The following is a 15,994-nucleotide window of genomic DNA, read 5'->3' as shown; positions in this document are numbered from 1 at the left end:
CATTATCAATCATATCAACGGGAGGCAAATAGATGCATCATTGTAAAACAGACGAAAACAAGTATGTACAAAACACTGCTGAGATTACTGTAGAACATTGCAATGGTGAATCAGATTAGATGGAGCGTACAAATCCATGCTATCCAGTAGTTGGATGTATAACAGAGCAATTGCAATGGGATACGTCAAAATAGAGTCTGATGCAAAACTTGATCGTGAGGCTATAGGTATAGCATTTCTTTCTGTATCAATGAAAAACAGATTGTCATGGAAATATTGAAAATCTTTTCTTCTCCCCTGTCATAGATATTAAGAAGTCTCTCTCCCAGACTCCTCTTCCCTCCTCCCCTATAGTAATTGTCCACGGGAGAAGAGCTGACACTTTGGCCAGTTGCCTCTATGCAAATCAACACACACATGAGAAGGGCCTTGTAAGCAAATGCTGGCCCAAAAGGTGCTACCAAACCCAATTAACACAGGCTTGTGATAGATTTACAGCTAACTGAGAAGGTTATATTCCCAGTGCTTCAAAGAGAATGTAACAAAGGCCTGCAGACGGCCCAAAGCCAATATGGAATAACTAAAGTTCCATATGTCCGATAATAATGGGGCCTATATTTTGGATGGCAGGGTCAGCTAAGGAATAATATGGATATTTTCCCGTCTCTGTAAGCCTCTCTGGGGAGCTGTGCTGCAAAAGTAACAAAATAGACGGCAGCTATACCGTGTGTGGTCTCTGGGGAAAGGTAAAATCATAACAGAACATATGGAGTCACTTTTGGGCCTCTACGATCAACCCACGATAAGTTATCGCAAAAAAAACAGATATCTAATAAAAATATAGAGGCTATAATGTCACTGGTGATCCCTGTATTACCTGTACACTGACAGTATATACAGAGCTCCTGTGTATAATGTCACTGGTGATCCCTGTATTACCTGTAAACTGACACTATATACAGAGCTCCTGTGTATAATGTCACTGGTGATCCCTGTATTACCTTTACACTGACACTATATACAGAGCTCCTGTGTATAATGTCACCGGTGATCCCTGTATTATCTGTACTCTGACACTATATACAGAGCTCCTGTGTATAATGTCACTGGAGATCACTATATTACCTGTACACTGACACTATATGTACAGAGCTCCTGTGTATAATGTCACTGGTGATCCCTGTATTACCTGTACACTGACACTATACACTGTATACTATGTAAAGAGCTCCTGTGTATAATGGCACTTATGGTAATATTAGTATTGTTTTTTTTTATCAATGATCAGTATTGTAGTATTCGGTCACTATGTGGTGGTAATATGTGGTCTGGTAATGTTGTGGCGATATTTGTCCCTTGTACATGGTATTATTCGGTGACTATGAGGTGGTAATATATACTCCAGTCATGGTGTGGCGATATTTGTTCTTTTTATGTGGTATTATTGGGTCACTATTTTGTGGTAATATGTCCTCCGGCCATGGTTTGGTGGTATTTGCTCCTTTTATGTAGTATTATTCGGTCACTATGGGGTGGTAATATGTGGTCTAGTCATGGTGTGGCGGTATTCTTTGTATGTGGTAATATTTGGCCACTATGTGGTCCGGCCATAGTGTGAAGGTATTTGTCCCTTGTATGTATTATTATTGGTCATTTTAAAAAACGTGACACATTCCCTTAAAGAAAAATAACTAAAAATATACCTAAAAAGAGTACAGGATATTTCAAGAAATGTTTAATAGGCTAGAGTAGAGCAGGGTCCGGCCAGAAGAGTCCACCTTGTCATGTTGTTGGCTTACAAAATCTTTTGACCAAAACAAAAGCTGCTGGCTATGTACAGAGAGGTCCATATATATTTGGACAGAGACAATATTTTTCTAATTTTGGCTGCTTTCAGACCAGCAGCATGTCAATTTGACTTGTGGGTCCACATGTGGACTTTCTCCACAGACTTTACCTTTATGAGGAAAGTCTGCAATGTACAAAAAAAAATAATTGTGCCACTCATTTGCATAAAATGAGGGCAGAAGTCATGCGGCTATCCCGCAGGCGGCTCCTGACCGTGGGCACATACCCTTAATGTGTGATTGGTGAGGATGTGGTGCAGAAGTGGAGTTTTTCCAACAGTGGGCGGTGTGACTGTGGAAGGTTCGAGGAGTGAAGGTGGAGCTGGGGTGGAGCCTGGGCGGAGTCTCAGGGGGCCAGAAAATTTTGCCAGTATGGGACCTGAAATTCCTGGTGGCAGCCCTGCACACATATACATACACTCATATACTAATGTTTTATGCTATTGGGGTCTTCTGGAGAGGGCTGCAGAACGCACTGTGGAGGAGGGTACACAGCAGACAGGACTGATTGCCCCAGCGTGTGGTCCGATGCTGTGGACTCTCTTCCCCCTCCCTCTACTTTTTGAGGAAATGCTTCTGGGAAAGGAACAGCAGGAGGCAGAAGACCCATTGCAAGTCCCTGCAGGAGGACAGAAACAGCAGTCAATGAGCGCTCTCATCAGTCTGATGGGGAAGCGTTCATTGGCCACCGGCCTCTCTCCTGCATGACATGCCCCCTTTTTCAATGCCCTCACTCTGCCCAGGGTATCAAAAATCATGACGGGTGGGAGTGGACGGGGATAAGCAGCATCAGCCCTCAGTCAAGGGGCCCCATAGCAGCTGCGTGGTCTACAGCCTGAGCACTACGCCCCTTCCTGCATGGGCCCCCCTTCACCTCTGGGCCCGGGTGCATCGGTGGTGTGTCCACCCCTGGCTGAACCCCTCACTGCGGCTCTGAGCAAATGTAATATTATTTACACACAAACGAGAGGTAAAGAAATCAGTGAGACACCTGTGGGATAAAAACGTAAGAACGCCCATTACACCCTCAGATGACTTCCCTTGTGTGTGCAGTGTCCGAAATGGGGTCACTTTAGGGGGTTGTATGTTCTTCACACCTCGAGGGCTTTGCTATTGGCCCTTACAAGTGAGGACTGATAAACACACACGGCTCTGCTCCGTACACCTTGTACACGCGCAGCTCCGCCCTGTACACCTCGTACACATGCGGTTCCGCTCCATACACCTCATACACACGTGGCTCTGCTCTGTACACCTCGTACACGCGCGGCTCCGCTCCGTACACCTCGTACACATGCGGTTCCGCTCCATACACCTCATACACACGTGGCTCTGCTCTGTACACCTCGTACACGCACGGCTCCGCTCCTTACACCTCGTACACGCGCGGCTCTGCTCCGTACACCTCGTAACACACGTGGCTCCCGCTCTGTACACCTCGTACACGCACGGCTCCGCTCCGTACACCTCGTACACACGCGGCTCCGCTCCGTACACCTCGTAACACACGTGGCTCCCGCTCCGTACACCTCGTACACGTGCGGCTCCGCTCCGTACACCTCGTACACGCGCGGCTCCGCTCCGCACACCTCGTACACGCGCGGCTCTGCTCCGTACAGCTCGTACACGCGCGGCTCTGCTCCGTACAGCTCGTACACGTGCGGCTCTGCTCCGTACAGCTCGTACACGTGCGGCTCTGCTCTGTACACCTCGTACACGCGCGGCTCTGCTCCGTACACCTCATACACGCGCGGCTCTGCTCCGTACACCTCGTACACACGTGGCTCTGCTCCGTACACCTCGTACACACGCGGCTCCGCTCCGTACGCCTCGTACACATGGGGCTCCGCTCCGTACACCTCGTACATACGCGGCTCCACACACCTCGTACACATGAGGCTCCGCACACCTCGTACACACGCGATTCCGCTCCACACACCTCGTACACGCGCGGCTCCGCTCCATACACCTCGTACACGCGTGGCTCCGCTCCATACACCTCGTACATGCGCGGCTCCGCTCCGTACGCCTCGTTCACGCGCGGCTCCGCTCCGTACACCTGGCACACACGCGGCTCCACTCCGTACGCCTCGTACACGCGCGGCTCCGCTCCGTACACCTCGTACACGCGCGGCTCCGCTCCGTACACACACGGCTCTGCTCCGTACACCTCGTACACACGCGGCTCCGCTCCGTACACCTCGTACACATGCGGCTCCGCTCCGTACACCTCGTACACACGCGGCTCTGCTCCGTACACCTCGTACACGCGCGGCACCGCTCCGTACACCTCGTACACACGGCTCCGCTCCGTGCGCCTCGTACAGACGGCTCTGCTCCGTACGCCTCGTACACACGCGGCTCTGCTCCGTACGCCTCGTACACACGCGGCTCTGCTCCGTACACCTCGTACACGCGCGGCTCTGCTCCGTACACCTCGTACACGCGCGGCTCTGCTCCGTACACCTCGTACACGCGCGGCTCTGCTCCGTACACCTCGTACACACGCGGCTCCGATCCGTACACCTCGTACACGCGCGGCTCCACTCAGTACGCCTCGTACACACGCGGCTCCGCTCCGTACACCTCGTACACGCGTGGCTCTGCTCCGTACACCTCGTACACACGCGGCTCCGCTCCGTACACCTCGTACACGCGTGGCTCTGCTCCGTACACCTCGTACACACACGCGGCTCTGCTCCGTACACCTCGTACACACGCGGCTCTGCTCCGTACACCTCGTACACACGCGGCTCTGCTCCGTACACCTCGTACACACGCGGCTCCGCTCCGTACACCTCGTACACACGCGGCTCCGCTCCGTACACCTCGTACACACGCGGCTCCGCTCCGTACACCTCGTACACGCGCGGCACCGCTCCGTACACCTCGTACACGCGCGGCTCCGCTCCGTACACCTCGTACACGCGCGGCACCGCTCCGTACACCTCGTACACACGGCTCCGCTCCGTGCGCCTCGTACAGACGGCTCTGCTCCGTACGCCTCGTACACACGCGGCTCTGCTCCGTACGCCTCGTACACACGCGGCTCTGCTCCGTACGCCTCGTACACACGCGGCTCCACTCAGTACGCCTCGTACACACGCGGCTCCGCTCCGTACACCTCGTACACGCGTGGCTCTGCTCCGTACACCTCGTACACACGCGGCTCCGCTCCGTACACCTCGTACACGCGTGGCTCTGCTCCGTACACCTCGTACACACACGCGGCTCTGCTCCGTACACCTCGTACACACGCGGCTCTGCTCCGTACACCTCGTACACACGCGGCTCTGCTCCGTACACCTCGTACACACGCGGCTCCGCTCCGTACACCTCGTACACGCGCGGCTCCGCTCCGTACACCTCGTACACGCGCGGCTCCGCTCCGTACACCTCGTACACGCGCGGCTCCGCTCCGTACACCTCGTACACGCGCGGCACCGCTCCGTACACCTCGTACACACGGCTCCGCTCCGTGCGCCTCGTACAGACGGCTCTGCTCCGTACGCCTCGTACACACGCGGCTCTGCTCCGTACGCCTCGTACACACGCGGCTCTGCTCCGTACGCCTCGTACACACGCGGCTCTGCTCCGTACACCTCGTACACGCGCGGCTCTGCTCCGTACACCTCGTACACGCGCGGCTCTGCTCCGTACACCTCGTACACGCGCGGCTCTGCTCCGTACACCTCGTACACGCGCGGCTCCGCTCCGTACACCTCGTACACACACTGCTCTGCTCCGTACACCTCGTACACACGCGGCTCTGCTCCGTACACCTCGTACACACGCGGCTCCGATCCGTACACCTCGTACACGCGCGGCTCCACTCAGTACGCCTCGTACACACGCGGCTCCGCTCCGTACACCTCGTACACGCGCGGCTCTGCTCCGTACACCTCGTACACACACGGCTCTGCTCCGTACACCTCGTACACACGCGGCTCCACTCCGTACACCTCGTACACACACGGCTCTGCTCCGTACACCTCGTACACACGCGGCTCTGCTACATCCACACTGTAAACCCCTCCTGACCCCACACATAAACTTCAGCTCATCCAGCACCATGACAACCAGCACAGCAGAGTCCTGCATCCACTGAGGCCCCTGATCATGTGACCCCTGACTCCTCCCCTCCTGTGACCTCATCACAGGTCCTGTGCGCACAGAGCAGCCATATATGTGGTGGCGGCTCTGCAGGTGGAGGTATGTGGAGACCCCCATTACTGGGCGCAGGGGGCATTAACCCCTTCAACACGGAGACTCTTTTGGGGTCTTGTGTTGCCCCTTTATAAGAATCATAAGGTTTTTGTTCTGTTTCCTGTAATAGATACATACGACCCAACTATGGAGACAGGAAGGGAGGAAACGTATTGTTCTCATAGTACAGGACCCCTTTACTGCCCCCCACAGTGTAATGCCCCTTATGCACGATGTATGATGCCCCCCACACAGTTTTATGCCCCTTATGCAGTATGTATGATGCCCCCACACAGTGTAATGCCCCCCATTATGTCCCTTATGCAGGATGTATGATGCCCCCACACAGTGTAATGCCCCCATTATGCCCCTTATGCAGTATGTATGATGCCCCCACACAGTGTAATGCCCCCATTATGCCCCTTATGCAGTATGTATGATGCCCCACACAGTGTAATGCCCCCATTATGCCCCTTATGCAGTATGTATGATGCCCCACACAGTGTAATGCCCCCATTATGCCCCTTATGCAGTATGTATGATGCCCCCCACAGTGTAATGCCCCCATTATGCCCCTTATGCAGAATGTATGATGCCCCACACAGTGTAATGCTGCCATTATGCCCCTTATGCAGTATGTATGATGCCCCCACACAGTGTAATGCCCCTTATGCAGTATGTATGATGCCCCCACACAGTGTAATGCCCCTTATGCCGAATGAATGATGCCCCCACACAGTGTAATGCCCCCATTATGCCCCTTATGCAGGATGTATGATGCCCCCACACAGTGTAATGCCCTCATTATGTCCCTTATGCAGTATGTATGATGCCCCCCACAGTGTAATGCCCCCATTATGCCCCTTATGCAGGATGTATGATGTCCCCACACAGTGTAATGCCTCCTTTATGCCCCTTATGCTGGATGTATGATGCCCCCACACAGTGTAATGCCCCCATTATGTCCCTTATGCAGTATGTATGATGCCCCCCACAGTGTAATGCCCCCATTATGCCCCTTATCCAGGATGTATGATGCCCCCCACAGTGTAATGCCCCCATTATGCCCCTTATGTAGTATGTATGATGCCCCCCACAGTGTAATGCCCCCATTATGCCCCTTATACAGTATGTATGATGCCCCCACACAGTGTAATGCCCCCATTATGCCCCTTATGCAGTATGTATGATGCCCCCCACAGTGTAATGCCCCCATTATGCCCCTTATGTAGTATGTATGATGCCCCCACACAATGTAATGCCCCATTATGCCCCTTATGCAGTATGTATGATGCCCCCACACAGTGTAATGCTCCCATTATACCCCTTATGCAGAATGTATGATGCCCCCCACACAATTTAATGCCCCCATTATGCCCCTTATGCAGTATGATGCCCCCCACACAGTGTAATGCCCCCATTATTCCCCTTATGCAGTATGTATGATGCCCCCACACAGTGTAATGTCCCCATTATGCCCCATATGCAGTATGTATGATGCCCCCACACAGTGTAATGTCCCAATTATGCCCCTTATGCAGGATGTATGATGCCCCCACACCGTGTAATGCCCCATATGCAGTATGTATGATGCCCCCACACAGTGTAATGCCCCCATTATGCCCCTTAGGCAGTATTTATGATGTGTAATGTTCCCACAGTACCGCCTGAGGTTTTATAGTTGGAATAATTCCTCTGGAAAATGGTTTTCCCTTTGCCTGCTCCCCTACATGTAGACCCTCGAGCATGTATACATGCATGTAGGGGAGCAGGCCTTACTAGATATCGAGGCTTTGTACAGTAATATACCGCATGAGGATGGTATCAGAGGAGTAAGACATTTCTTGAAATCGAGGTCAATAGAGTGTAGCAGACATAATGACTTCATGGAGGATCTTCTAAAATTCGCTATTACTCATAACTTCTTTTTGACAGGAAATACTTCCACCAGCTCAGGGGTACTGCGATGGGGAGCCCCTGTGCACCATCACATGCTAAAGTATTGCTGAGCTGGTGGGAGGAAACCACAATGTTCAGGGATGATCATAAGTGGTGGCATCCATATATTGGGGTATGGTACAAATATATTTACGACATTTTTATTATCTGGTCAGGGACGAGTGAACAATCTTTTGAATTTGTCAGGGAACTCAACATCAATAGAGACTACCTGAGATTTACATCTGAATTTAATTATTACCAGTTGCCATTCCTGGATGTACTAATCAAGAAAGATTGCAATGGGACCCTAGGAACACTCATCTATCATAAACCTTCAAGTACTAATAAACTATTGAAGTTGGATATCCACCAACCCAACCTCATAAAAAGAGGAATACCCAAGGGACAATTTTTACTGTTGAGAGGGTACTGCTCTAATGTCACAGATTTTAATATACAGGCAATAGACCTGAACATCAGATTAAGGGAAAAAGTGTACTCGTGGTACATTTTGGATTCCACATCATCGTTTGCAGAAAAATGGGAGAGACAGACACTCCTCCATACCTATCCAAGAGACCAAGAAAAAGATAGAACAACACGAGTAAGAAAAACTTACGACAATTAGTGACTGTATCTTTCATATCCTCAGAAAACACTGGGATATACTTGTGGCTGACCCGGACCTGAGGGTTCTGTGGGATCTACTCCTACAATAACTTTCAGAAAGGTTCAGTCAATTAGGGACCTTTTAGTGCATAGTTTCTGTCAGGGAAATATTGAGAAAGTATTAACAAATTCTCTGTCCCTGAAACCCCTCTTCATCCCTCCCTTATCCACCATTTGTCTCCAGAGCAGAGCTGACACTCCACGCAGCTGTCGGTATGCAAATAACAGTACAAGGAGCTCAGTAGCCTATTCTACATACAAATGCATCTCCTCTTAGCACAGACCTGGGATAGGTTGACACCTTCCAGCATAGGGGCAGAGATGGAAGGAAAGAGGAAATGGCTCGTTTAGGCTCAAAAGGGGTTTAACAAAGACTGCAGGATCTTCGGAGTCAAAACGAAATATGGAATAACTAAAGTTTCATAATTCTGAAAATGAAGGGACCCATATTTTTAGTGACCGGGTCAGCTAGGGAATGATATGGATATTTTCGTGTCTCTGTAGGTTCCTCTGGGGGCTGTGGCGCAAAAGTCCCAAAATAACAAATCGCAGCTATACCGTGTGAGGTCTCTGGAGAAAGGTAAAATCATAGCGGAGAAAATTTTATCACTTTCGGGCCTCTACGATCAACCCACAATAAGTTATCACAAAAACCAGATATCTAATAAAGATATGAAGGCTGGAGACCAGCCCCCGTAATGTCATCCCAGGGGGTATGTGGGCAGGTCTTTCCCTTCAGCCGCATCTGCTGAGGTTGGTAGTATTTATTGCGGGAGTATATATTTATTATAGCAACGGATCCTGTTGAGTATCTCCCCTCCACCTACAGTACAGACCAAAAGTTTGGACACACCTCATTTAAAGATTTTTCTGTATTTTCATGACTATGAAAATTGTACATTCACACTGAAGGCATCAAAACTATGAATTAACACATGTGGAATTATATACTTAACAAAAAAGTGTGAAACAACTGAAAATATGTCTTATATTCTAGGTTCTTCAAAGTAGCCACCTTTTGCTTAAGATGAACACCACACCTGAGGCCTCAGGACCTACTGCAGCCATTCTTTTTGTGGGTGGGGCGGTTGACAGGGCCCGGGAAAACTTACAGCCCCTTACTGTTGGCCTTAAGAACACTGGCGCAGAATGTACCCTCATCCACCCTGAGTTCATGTTACCAGAGGAACGCATTCCTGGGAAGACCCTGACTGTCACGGGGTTTGGGGGTGTTTGACCACCCTCCCAGATCTGATATGGCATGTAATGCCACTGTCAATAATGTCAATGACAAGCATAATAAAAATTTATGTTGTGTTAAAGGTAGTTCAGCCACCTCATCTTGCGGGGTGATGCTGCTGAGGATCCCCTAAATTGAGCCAGCATAAGTGCTATGTGCAAAGGGAGCAGGCATGGACACCAGGAAGCAGGTTGTCCCGTGTGAGTGACCACTGTCACGCCAGATAGTGACATGGTCAATGGTAGCTGCCCCATGACTAGCACAGCTCCAGAGGTGATGAGCAGGGAAGGGGAGAAACATGGGGATCATAATGAATATCTCCTGCAGTATTGCTAATTCCAATTCCATTGTCGGAAAATGAGACGAGAATTAGCGTTATAGAAGGTGCCATGAACTCACAAAGAGGCGACATCGGGGAGATCACATTATCTCTCACCATAGTCGTCACTCTGTAGGGATATGTGTATATGCCCCCGTACGGTCACTGTCAGCTTCACGATAACCCAATTATTATTATTCGCTGCCACCACCGTCCAGATTTGAAATATAATACAGGCCTGGTCGGACGCCTGCGTTCTAGTAGCGTATATGGCTTCGGGGGAGGGAACGATTACAGAGCAAAAGAAACAGGACTATTACATTTTATATTTAATCCAAAAGGAAGGCAATGTTATGAAAAATATACAAGGATTTTACAAAGGGGACAATACAGTACAGAATATACAGTTACATAATATAAACGGGATTAAAGAAGACTAACGTGATAGACAGATCGCAGAGACAATTCTGTTTAGCTGGAGGGGGGCGCCCCACTTATTGATTTGACTGTTATCGAACAAGATCCGTTTATTATAGTCTTTATACCCCCCTGGCAATGAATACTCATCCATCCTCCTTGGATTCTTTTATGCCTAAGGGGAGACCTGCCCACACAGCACCTGGGATGACATTACGTGGGCTGGATACCAGCCTCCATATTTTTATTAGAATATCTGGCTTTTGCGATAACTTATCGTTGGTTGATCGCAGAAGCCCGGAAGTAATACCATTTTTTCCGTTATGAATTTACCTTCCTTTAGAGACCACGCATGACATAGTTGTGGTCTGTTATTTTGTTACTTTTGCACCCCAGATACCTGGAGGGGCTCACAGGTACGAAAAAATAAGCATATTGTTCCTTGGCTGACCCTGCCACTAAAAATATGGGTCCCATTATTAGCGGAGTTATGGAACTTCCAATATTCCATATTTGGTATCAGCTCCGGACATCCTGGAGTTTGTGTTAAACCCCTTTGAAGCCTAAATGAGTTTTTCTTCAATCTCTGCCCCTGCTGGAAGGTGTCAGTCTATCCCAGGTCTGTGCTAAGGGGAGATGCATTCGTATGTTAAGTGGGTCAGTAGCACCTTTTGTGCTGCATTTGTCTACAAGTGACTTCTGCTGTGTGTGTTAAATTGCATGGAAACAGTTGGTTTGGTCCAAATGGTGGATAAGGGAGGGGTGAGAGGGAAAAGAGGTTTGGGAGACATTGTTAATATTTTCTCAATATTTCCCTTACAGTGAGTCTATGAGAAATGTATTCAGCTGCAGACTCTGAGGAAGAAACTGCTTGTTGTCTGTGGCCTAAAATATAAAGGTTTTATTACTAGATGTAAAGAAAAAACTAAATACTGTCAAATAATAAATCTCCTTATATGTTTCCCCTTATTATCTCCAATAGTTGTATTATTACACAGGATTTTTATGATGTTCCATCGGCTTATTTTCTTCTCATTCAGGTCTCTACAATACCGAATCCTCTCAGTGAAGATCTTCTATATAACAAAATTTTCCTGATTTACCCATCAAAGATGGATATGGACAGGGACAAGATGGAGATGGTGGAGAGGATATTACACCTCACCCTAGAGATCCTCTTTCGGCTTACTGGAGAGGTGAGAGATTCTGATGACATCGCATTTAATTATTCTTATATATGGGAATAACAGATGGACAGAACTGGAGAGGTGAGGACTCTGGAAATGTCTGGAGTGAGATTTATTAATGTGTCTCTCCATAACCAGAGATTAATCACGGGGCCTCCACCTCACCCCCTGATACATGAGGACATCAATGACCAGATCCTAGAACTCGCCTACAAGATGATTGAGCTTCTGACTGGAGAGGTGACATTGCTGGGACATTATACAGTAACACTATGAAGGGATCGGGGGGATGACTGTATCATTGTATTTGTCAGGTTCTTATAAGGTGTCAGGATTTCGCTGTATATTTCTCCATGGAGGAGTGGGAGTATTTAGAAGGACACAAAGATCTGTACAGGAACATCTTGTTGGAGGTTCCCCAGTCCCTCACATCACCAGGTAATAGACAGGACTAAATACACATGGCCTATAATTATCTGTATGTAAAGAATGAATTCAGCCCCTGTATGTGTTTCCTCCAGATCTATCCAGTGAGAGGACAACACCAGAGAGATGTCCCCGTCATCTTCTTCTACAGGACTATAAACAAGAAGATCCCAATGTTCCTCAGGTAGATACAGATAACATGTCATGAGATTTCCCCTATGATGTGTAGACGGCTGTAAAGGTTTTTTGTTCAGTCTTGTTTTATCCACCAGTATTATGATTTATATTTGTGTAGTGAGAACGGTGGAGATGGCAGGATTAGAGCTGATCATAGATGTGACTTCTCCATCTGTCTTTGACTTTTATAATATTTATTTAAGGGTGAAAATCTGACCCATATTAATACTACAGAGACATATGTGAGGGGTGATGAGCGGTGTAAGGAAGAGATTCCTACATATGACTACCCAGGTGAGTAGTAACCACTGAATACAGAGAAGTCACAGATTCTTCTCAGTCACCGGCTGTGGCTGCTTTATCAGTGGTGTAGTCCGGCCGTGTCACAATCGTGTGATCACCATTTTGCCGCTAGACCACAACATTCTCCTCAGTCCGAAAATATTCAATTTACTTTGGGAAATTGTGAAAGCCCTTTTCTACACAACTTACTACCTGGAAGATCCACCTACCCCCTGGGATTAGGAGATGCTTTTACTTGCTCAGATCTGTAAACTACAAAGCCAAATGACAGCGTACGTAGAATGTGTTGACAAATTAAAAAATCACTTGAAGAAAAATATTATGATGGGTCTGTAAGAGAAAGCGGAGGGTAATGATGCTGTTGGCTTCCTAGATCCCTGATATCTTATTGGATGAATCTACCTTCTCTGCCTTCTGTGCTGCTAAATGTGCTCTTTTGGTCCCTACAAGACCAGGTCCAGTCTTTCTGACCAAACTTCGCTTTTATGATCGACAACATTAAATGTCCAGTGAGGGCCAAGTGTGAATTTCTTTTAACATATCAAGAGTTTCCCTTTATCCTGACTTTTCAATATCTTTTAAAACCAATTAACTTCAAAAAGGATTGCATTAAACTATACAAAAAACATTACACCTGTGCCATGATATATCTCTAAGCTGTGCGTGGCTGATGGCTGTAATGTACATTTATTCACGTCTGCAGGAGATGTGTTGGCTCCAGCCCTGGTTTCATGGATTCACTCAACGTCATAAATTACATTATGTTTTCAATCCTAAGGAATTCAGATTACTGCACAATCTCTTTTGAAATGGGGGCGCTAATACTTTCTCTACTCTTTTGGTCAGAACTCATAGTTGCTCCAATGGTCCACCATAAATGAGTATAACTCCGGTTTAGTGTTGGATTTCTCCCCTCATACATACGTTGTTGTTGGGGATGTTACATGTTTTTATATTCTTTCTTTTTTCACAAGTTCATTCTGTATGATAGTTTCATTGTGGTGGGATCAGCCGGCCTCACTTATGTGACTCTGTAACTCCCTGATAGTCTTTCAGAAAGATATCCATTACCTCCTCCAAATGCCCGAGATCTAAATTTAAGGCACCTCATCTCTGCAGTATTATAAAAAGTTCTCTTTAAATGTCTAATATTTCTTCTTGAAACTCATCAGAAAGAAAATATTGTCCCTTACGATAGTTTAGATTCCCAAGAGCCACCGAGCCCCATACTCTAATTACCCCAGAGAGGTTTCACCACTAGTTACTCATTTTTCTCTGATGAAGACTGTTGAGTTTGATCATTTCAGTAGATGTGTTATTGTCTATACTCACTGTTTTTGACTTCAGTAATCCTCTGATTTAACCCCTTCCTGCAGCCAGTTTTGTGTTTCTAATCAGGCCCATTTTTCAAATCACTTTATATGGTGATAACTTTGAAATTCTTCACAAAGGATAATAGGTAACAAATGGACCTTACAAATTATTTTCCAACTTCTTTTGAATCTGACAATACCCTATATACGGTTGTACACTACTGTCTGGGCACATGGCAGGTTAAGAAGGGAAGGAGCGCCATTTAGCTATTCTAATGCAGATCTTGCTGTTTGCAGACACAATGTATTGGGGGCACTGTTTATGGTCACCTGGAAGCTCAAAAGATGGCTACCACGAACAGGCTTGCCTTATCTACCCCGTTTCTAGATTTAAAAAATTACTTTGCTCATCACCCTTTAACCCCTCTACATGGATCTGGACTTACACAGAGACCCCTAGGCTTGGGCCACGGAGTTACCTGCTGTTCTGTGGAGTGAGATGGGAAGAAGAATAGTCAGGTAGCCGGGTCAGAACCAGGAGGGCAGAGAAAATACAAAATCAGAAGACACAAAAGTAGTCAGTAAACGGGCCGGGGTCACAACAGGAAACAAATACACAAGCCAGGAGCTGAGCACAGAGGACTGAACCAGAGGAGGACAAGGCTGTATCCGGCAGCTTCCGGCAATATGCTTCCAGCTTTAGTAGGGTGCGGTGCTTTCCAAATGGCTGAAGCAGGGAGCAGATTACTCCAGCTGGACAGCACACACACCCATACTGCCAGACTGGATGGTACTACAGGTCCCAGGCACCCTAATCTTAGTGGCTGGACAGAGCCTGTGCCTCGCAGAGCTTCTGGTTCTGACGTCTCTTCCATCACCAGTGCCGCCTGCAGAATGAATAAGGCGGCTCCTGGTGACAGAAGCAGACGTTACACAAGTCGAAGCAGGAGGAGAAGTAGACGTCCCAGAGGAGATGGGACACACCTTTTGCAGAAACCCTATTATAACAAAATGGCAGAAAACCAGAGCAGAATTGTAAATATTCCTCTATTTTTTAGATTTGTGTCTAATAAAATTGATTTTTAAGCTTGAGCATATATCTCTTCATTTCCCTGGATTAGCATGTAGCCCAGGGATGTGTTTGTTTAGACATTTTAAGTAGAAATGTTCAAAAATATAAATTTCAAGGATATTTTATTCTAAATTAATAATTGTTTTTTTTCTTGGCAGATGACTGTACCAAAAGATCAGATGGACAGGAGATTTTTAAATCTGACGATCTTGAGATCCCACAGGATACAATTGAAGTGAATGCCATTACTCCAGATATACCATCATCCCTTGACAGCAAACATCAATCATCTGATCCTATGAAACAGGTCCTATCTTCTGATTCATTACCGACTACTAAGGAAAATCAAAATAAAATAAGCATTAAAAAACGAACTGCTCCTAAAGCAAAGAAATCATTTTCACGTTCAGAAAATGGAAATAGTTTTACCCTCGAAAAGTCTATTCTTAAACATCAAAAAATACACACAGTGGACAACAGATTTTTTTGTTCCAAATGTGGAAAATATTTTAACCAGAAATCAGTTTTTGTTGATCACCAGAGAACCCACACAGGGGAGAAGCCTTTTTCATGTTCAGAATGTGGGAAATGTTTTAACTGGAAATGCCATCTTGATAACCACCAGAGAACCCACACAGGGGAGAAGCCCTTTTCCTGTTCCGAATGTGGGAAATGTTTTAACCAGAAATCAGGTTTGATTAAGCACCAGAGAACCCACACAGGGGAGAAGCCGTTTTCCTGTTCAGAATGTGGTAAATGTTTTAACCAAAAATCAGTTTTGGTTGCGCACCAGAGAACCCACACAGGGGAGAAGCCCTTTTCATGTTCAGAATGTGGGAAATGTTTTAACCATATATCAGCTTTGGTTAAGCACCAG

General features: G+C 47.3%; 1 protein-coding gene across 1 annotated transcript in view; it reads left to right on the top strand.

The window, feature by feature from the left end:
* The window catches only part of LOC141192230 (uncharacterized), a 480,396-nt gene that overhangs the window by 431,231 nt on the left and 33,171 nt on the right, over window positions 1–15,994 (top strand). The window contains exons 2-6 of the mRNA XM_073661721.1: window positions 11,680–11,835; window positions 11,965–12,066; window positions 12,141–12,264; window positions 12,348–12,436; window positions 12,633–12,723. Coding sequence (XP_073517822.1) covers window positions 11,752–11,835; window positions 11,965–12,066; window positions 12,141–12,264; window positions 12,348–12,436; window positions 12,633–12,723 — 490 coding nt within the window. The 5' untranslated portion in view covers window positions 11,680–11,751. The remainder of the gene's footprint in view (window positions 1–11,679; window positions 11,836–11,964; window positions 12,067–12,140; window positions 12,265–12,347; window positions 12,437–12,632; window positions 12,724–15,994) is intronic.

This window comes from Phyllobates terribilis, unplaced genomic scaffold, assembly GCF_046119375.1.
Source record: "Phyllobates terribilis strain yellow unplaced genomic scaffold, ASM4611937v1 Scaffold_56__1_contigs__length_8794411, whole genome shotgun sequence".
NCBI classification, from domain to species: Eukaryota; Metazoa; Chordata; class Amphibia; order Anura; family Dendrobatidae; genus Phyllobates; species Phyllobates terribilis.
Note: the sequence above shows the minus strand (reverse complement) of the source record. Positions and strands in the feature narration are given on the sequence as shown.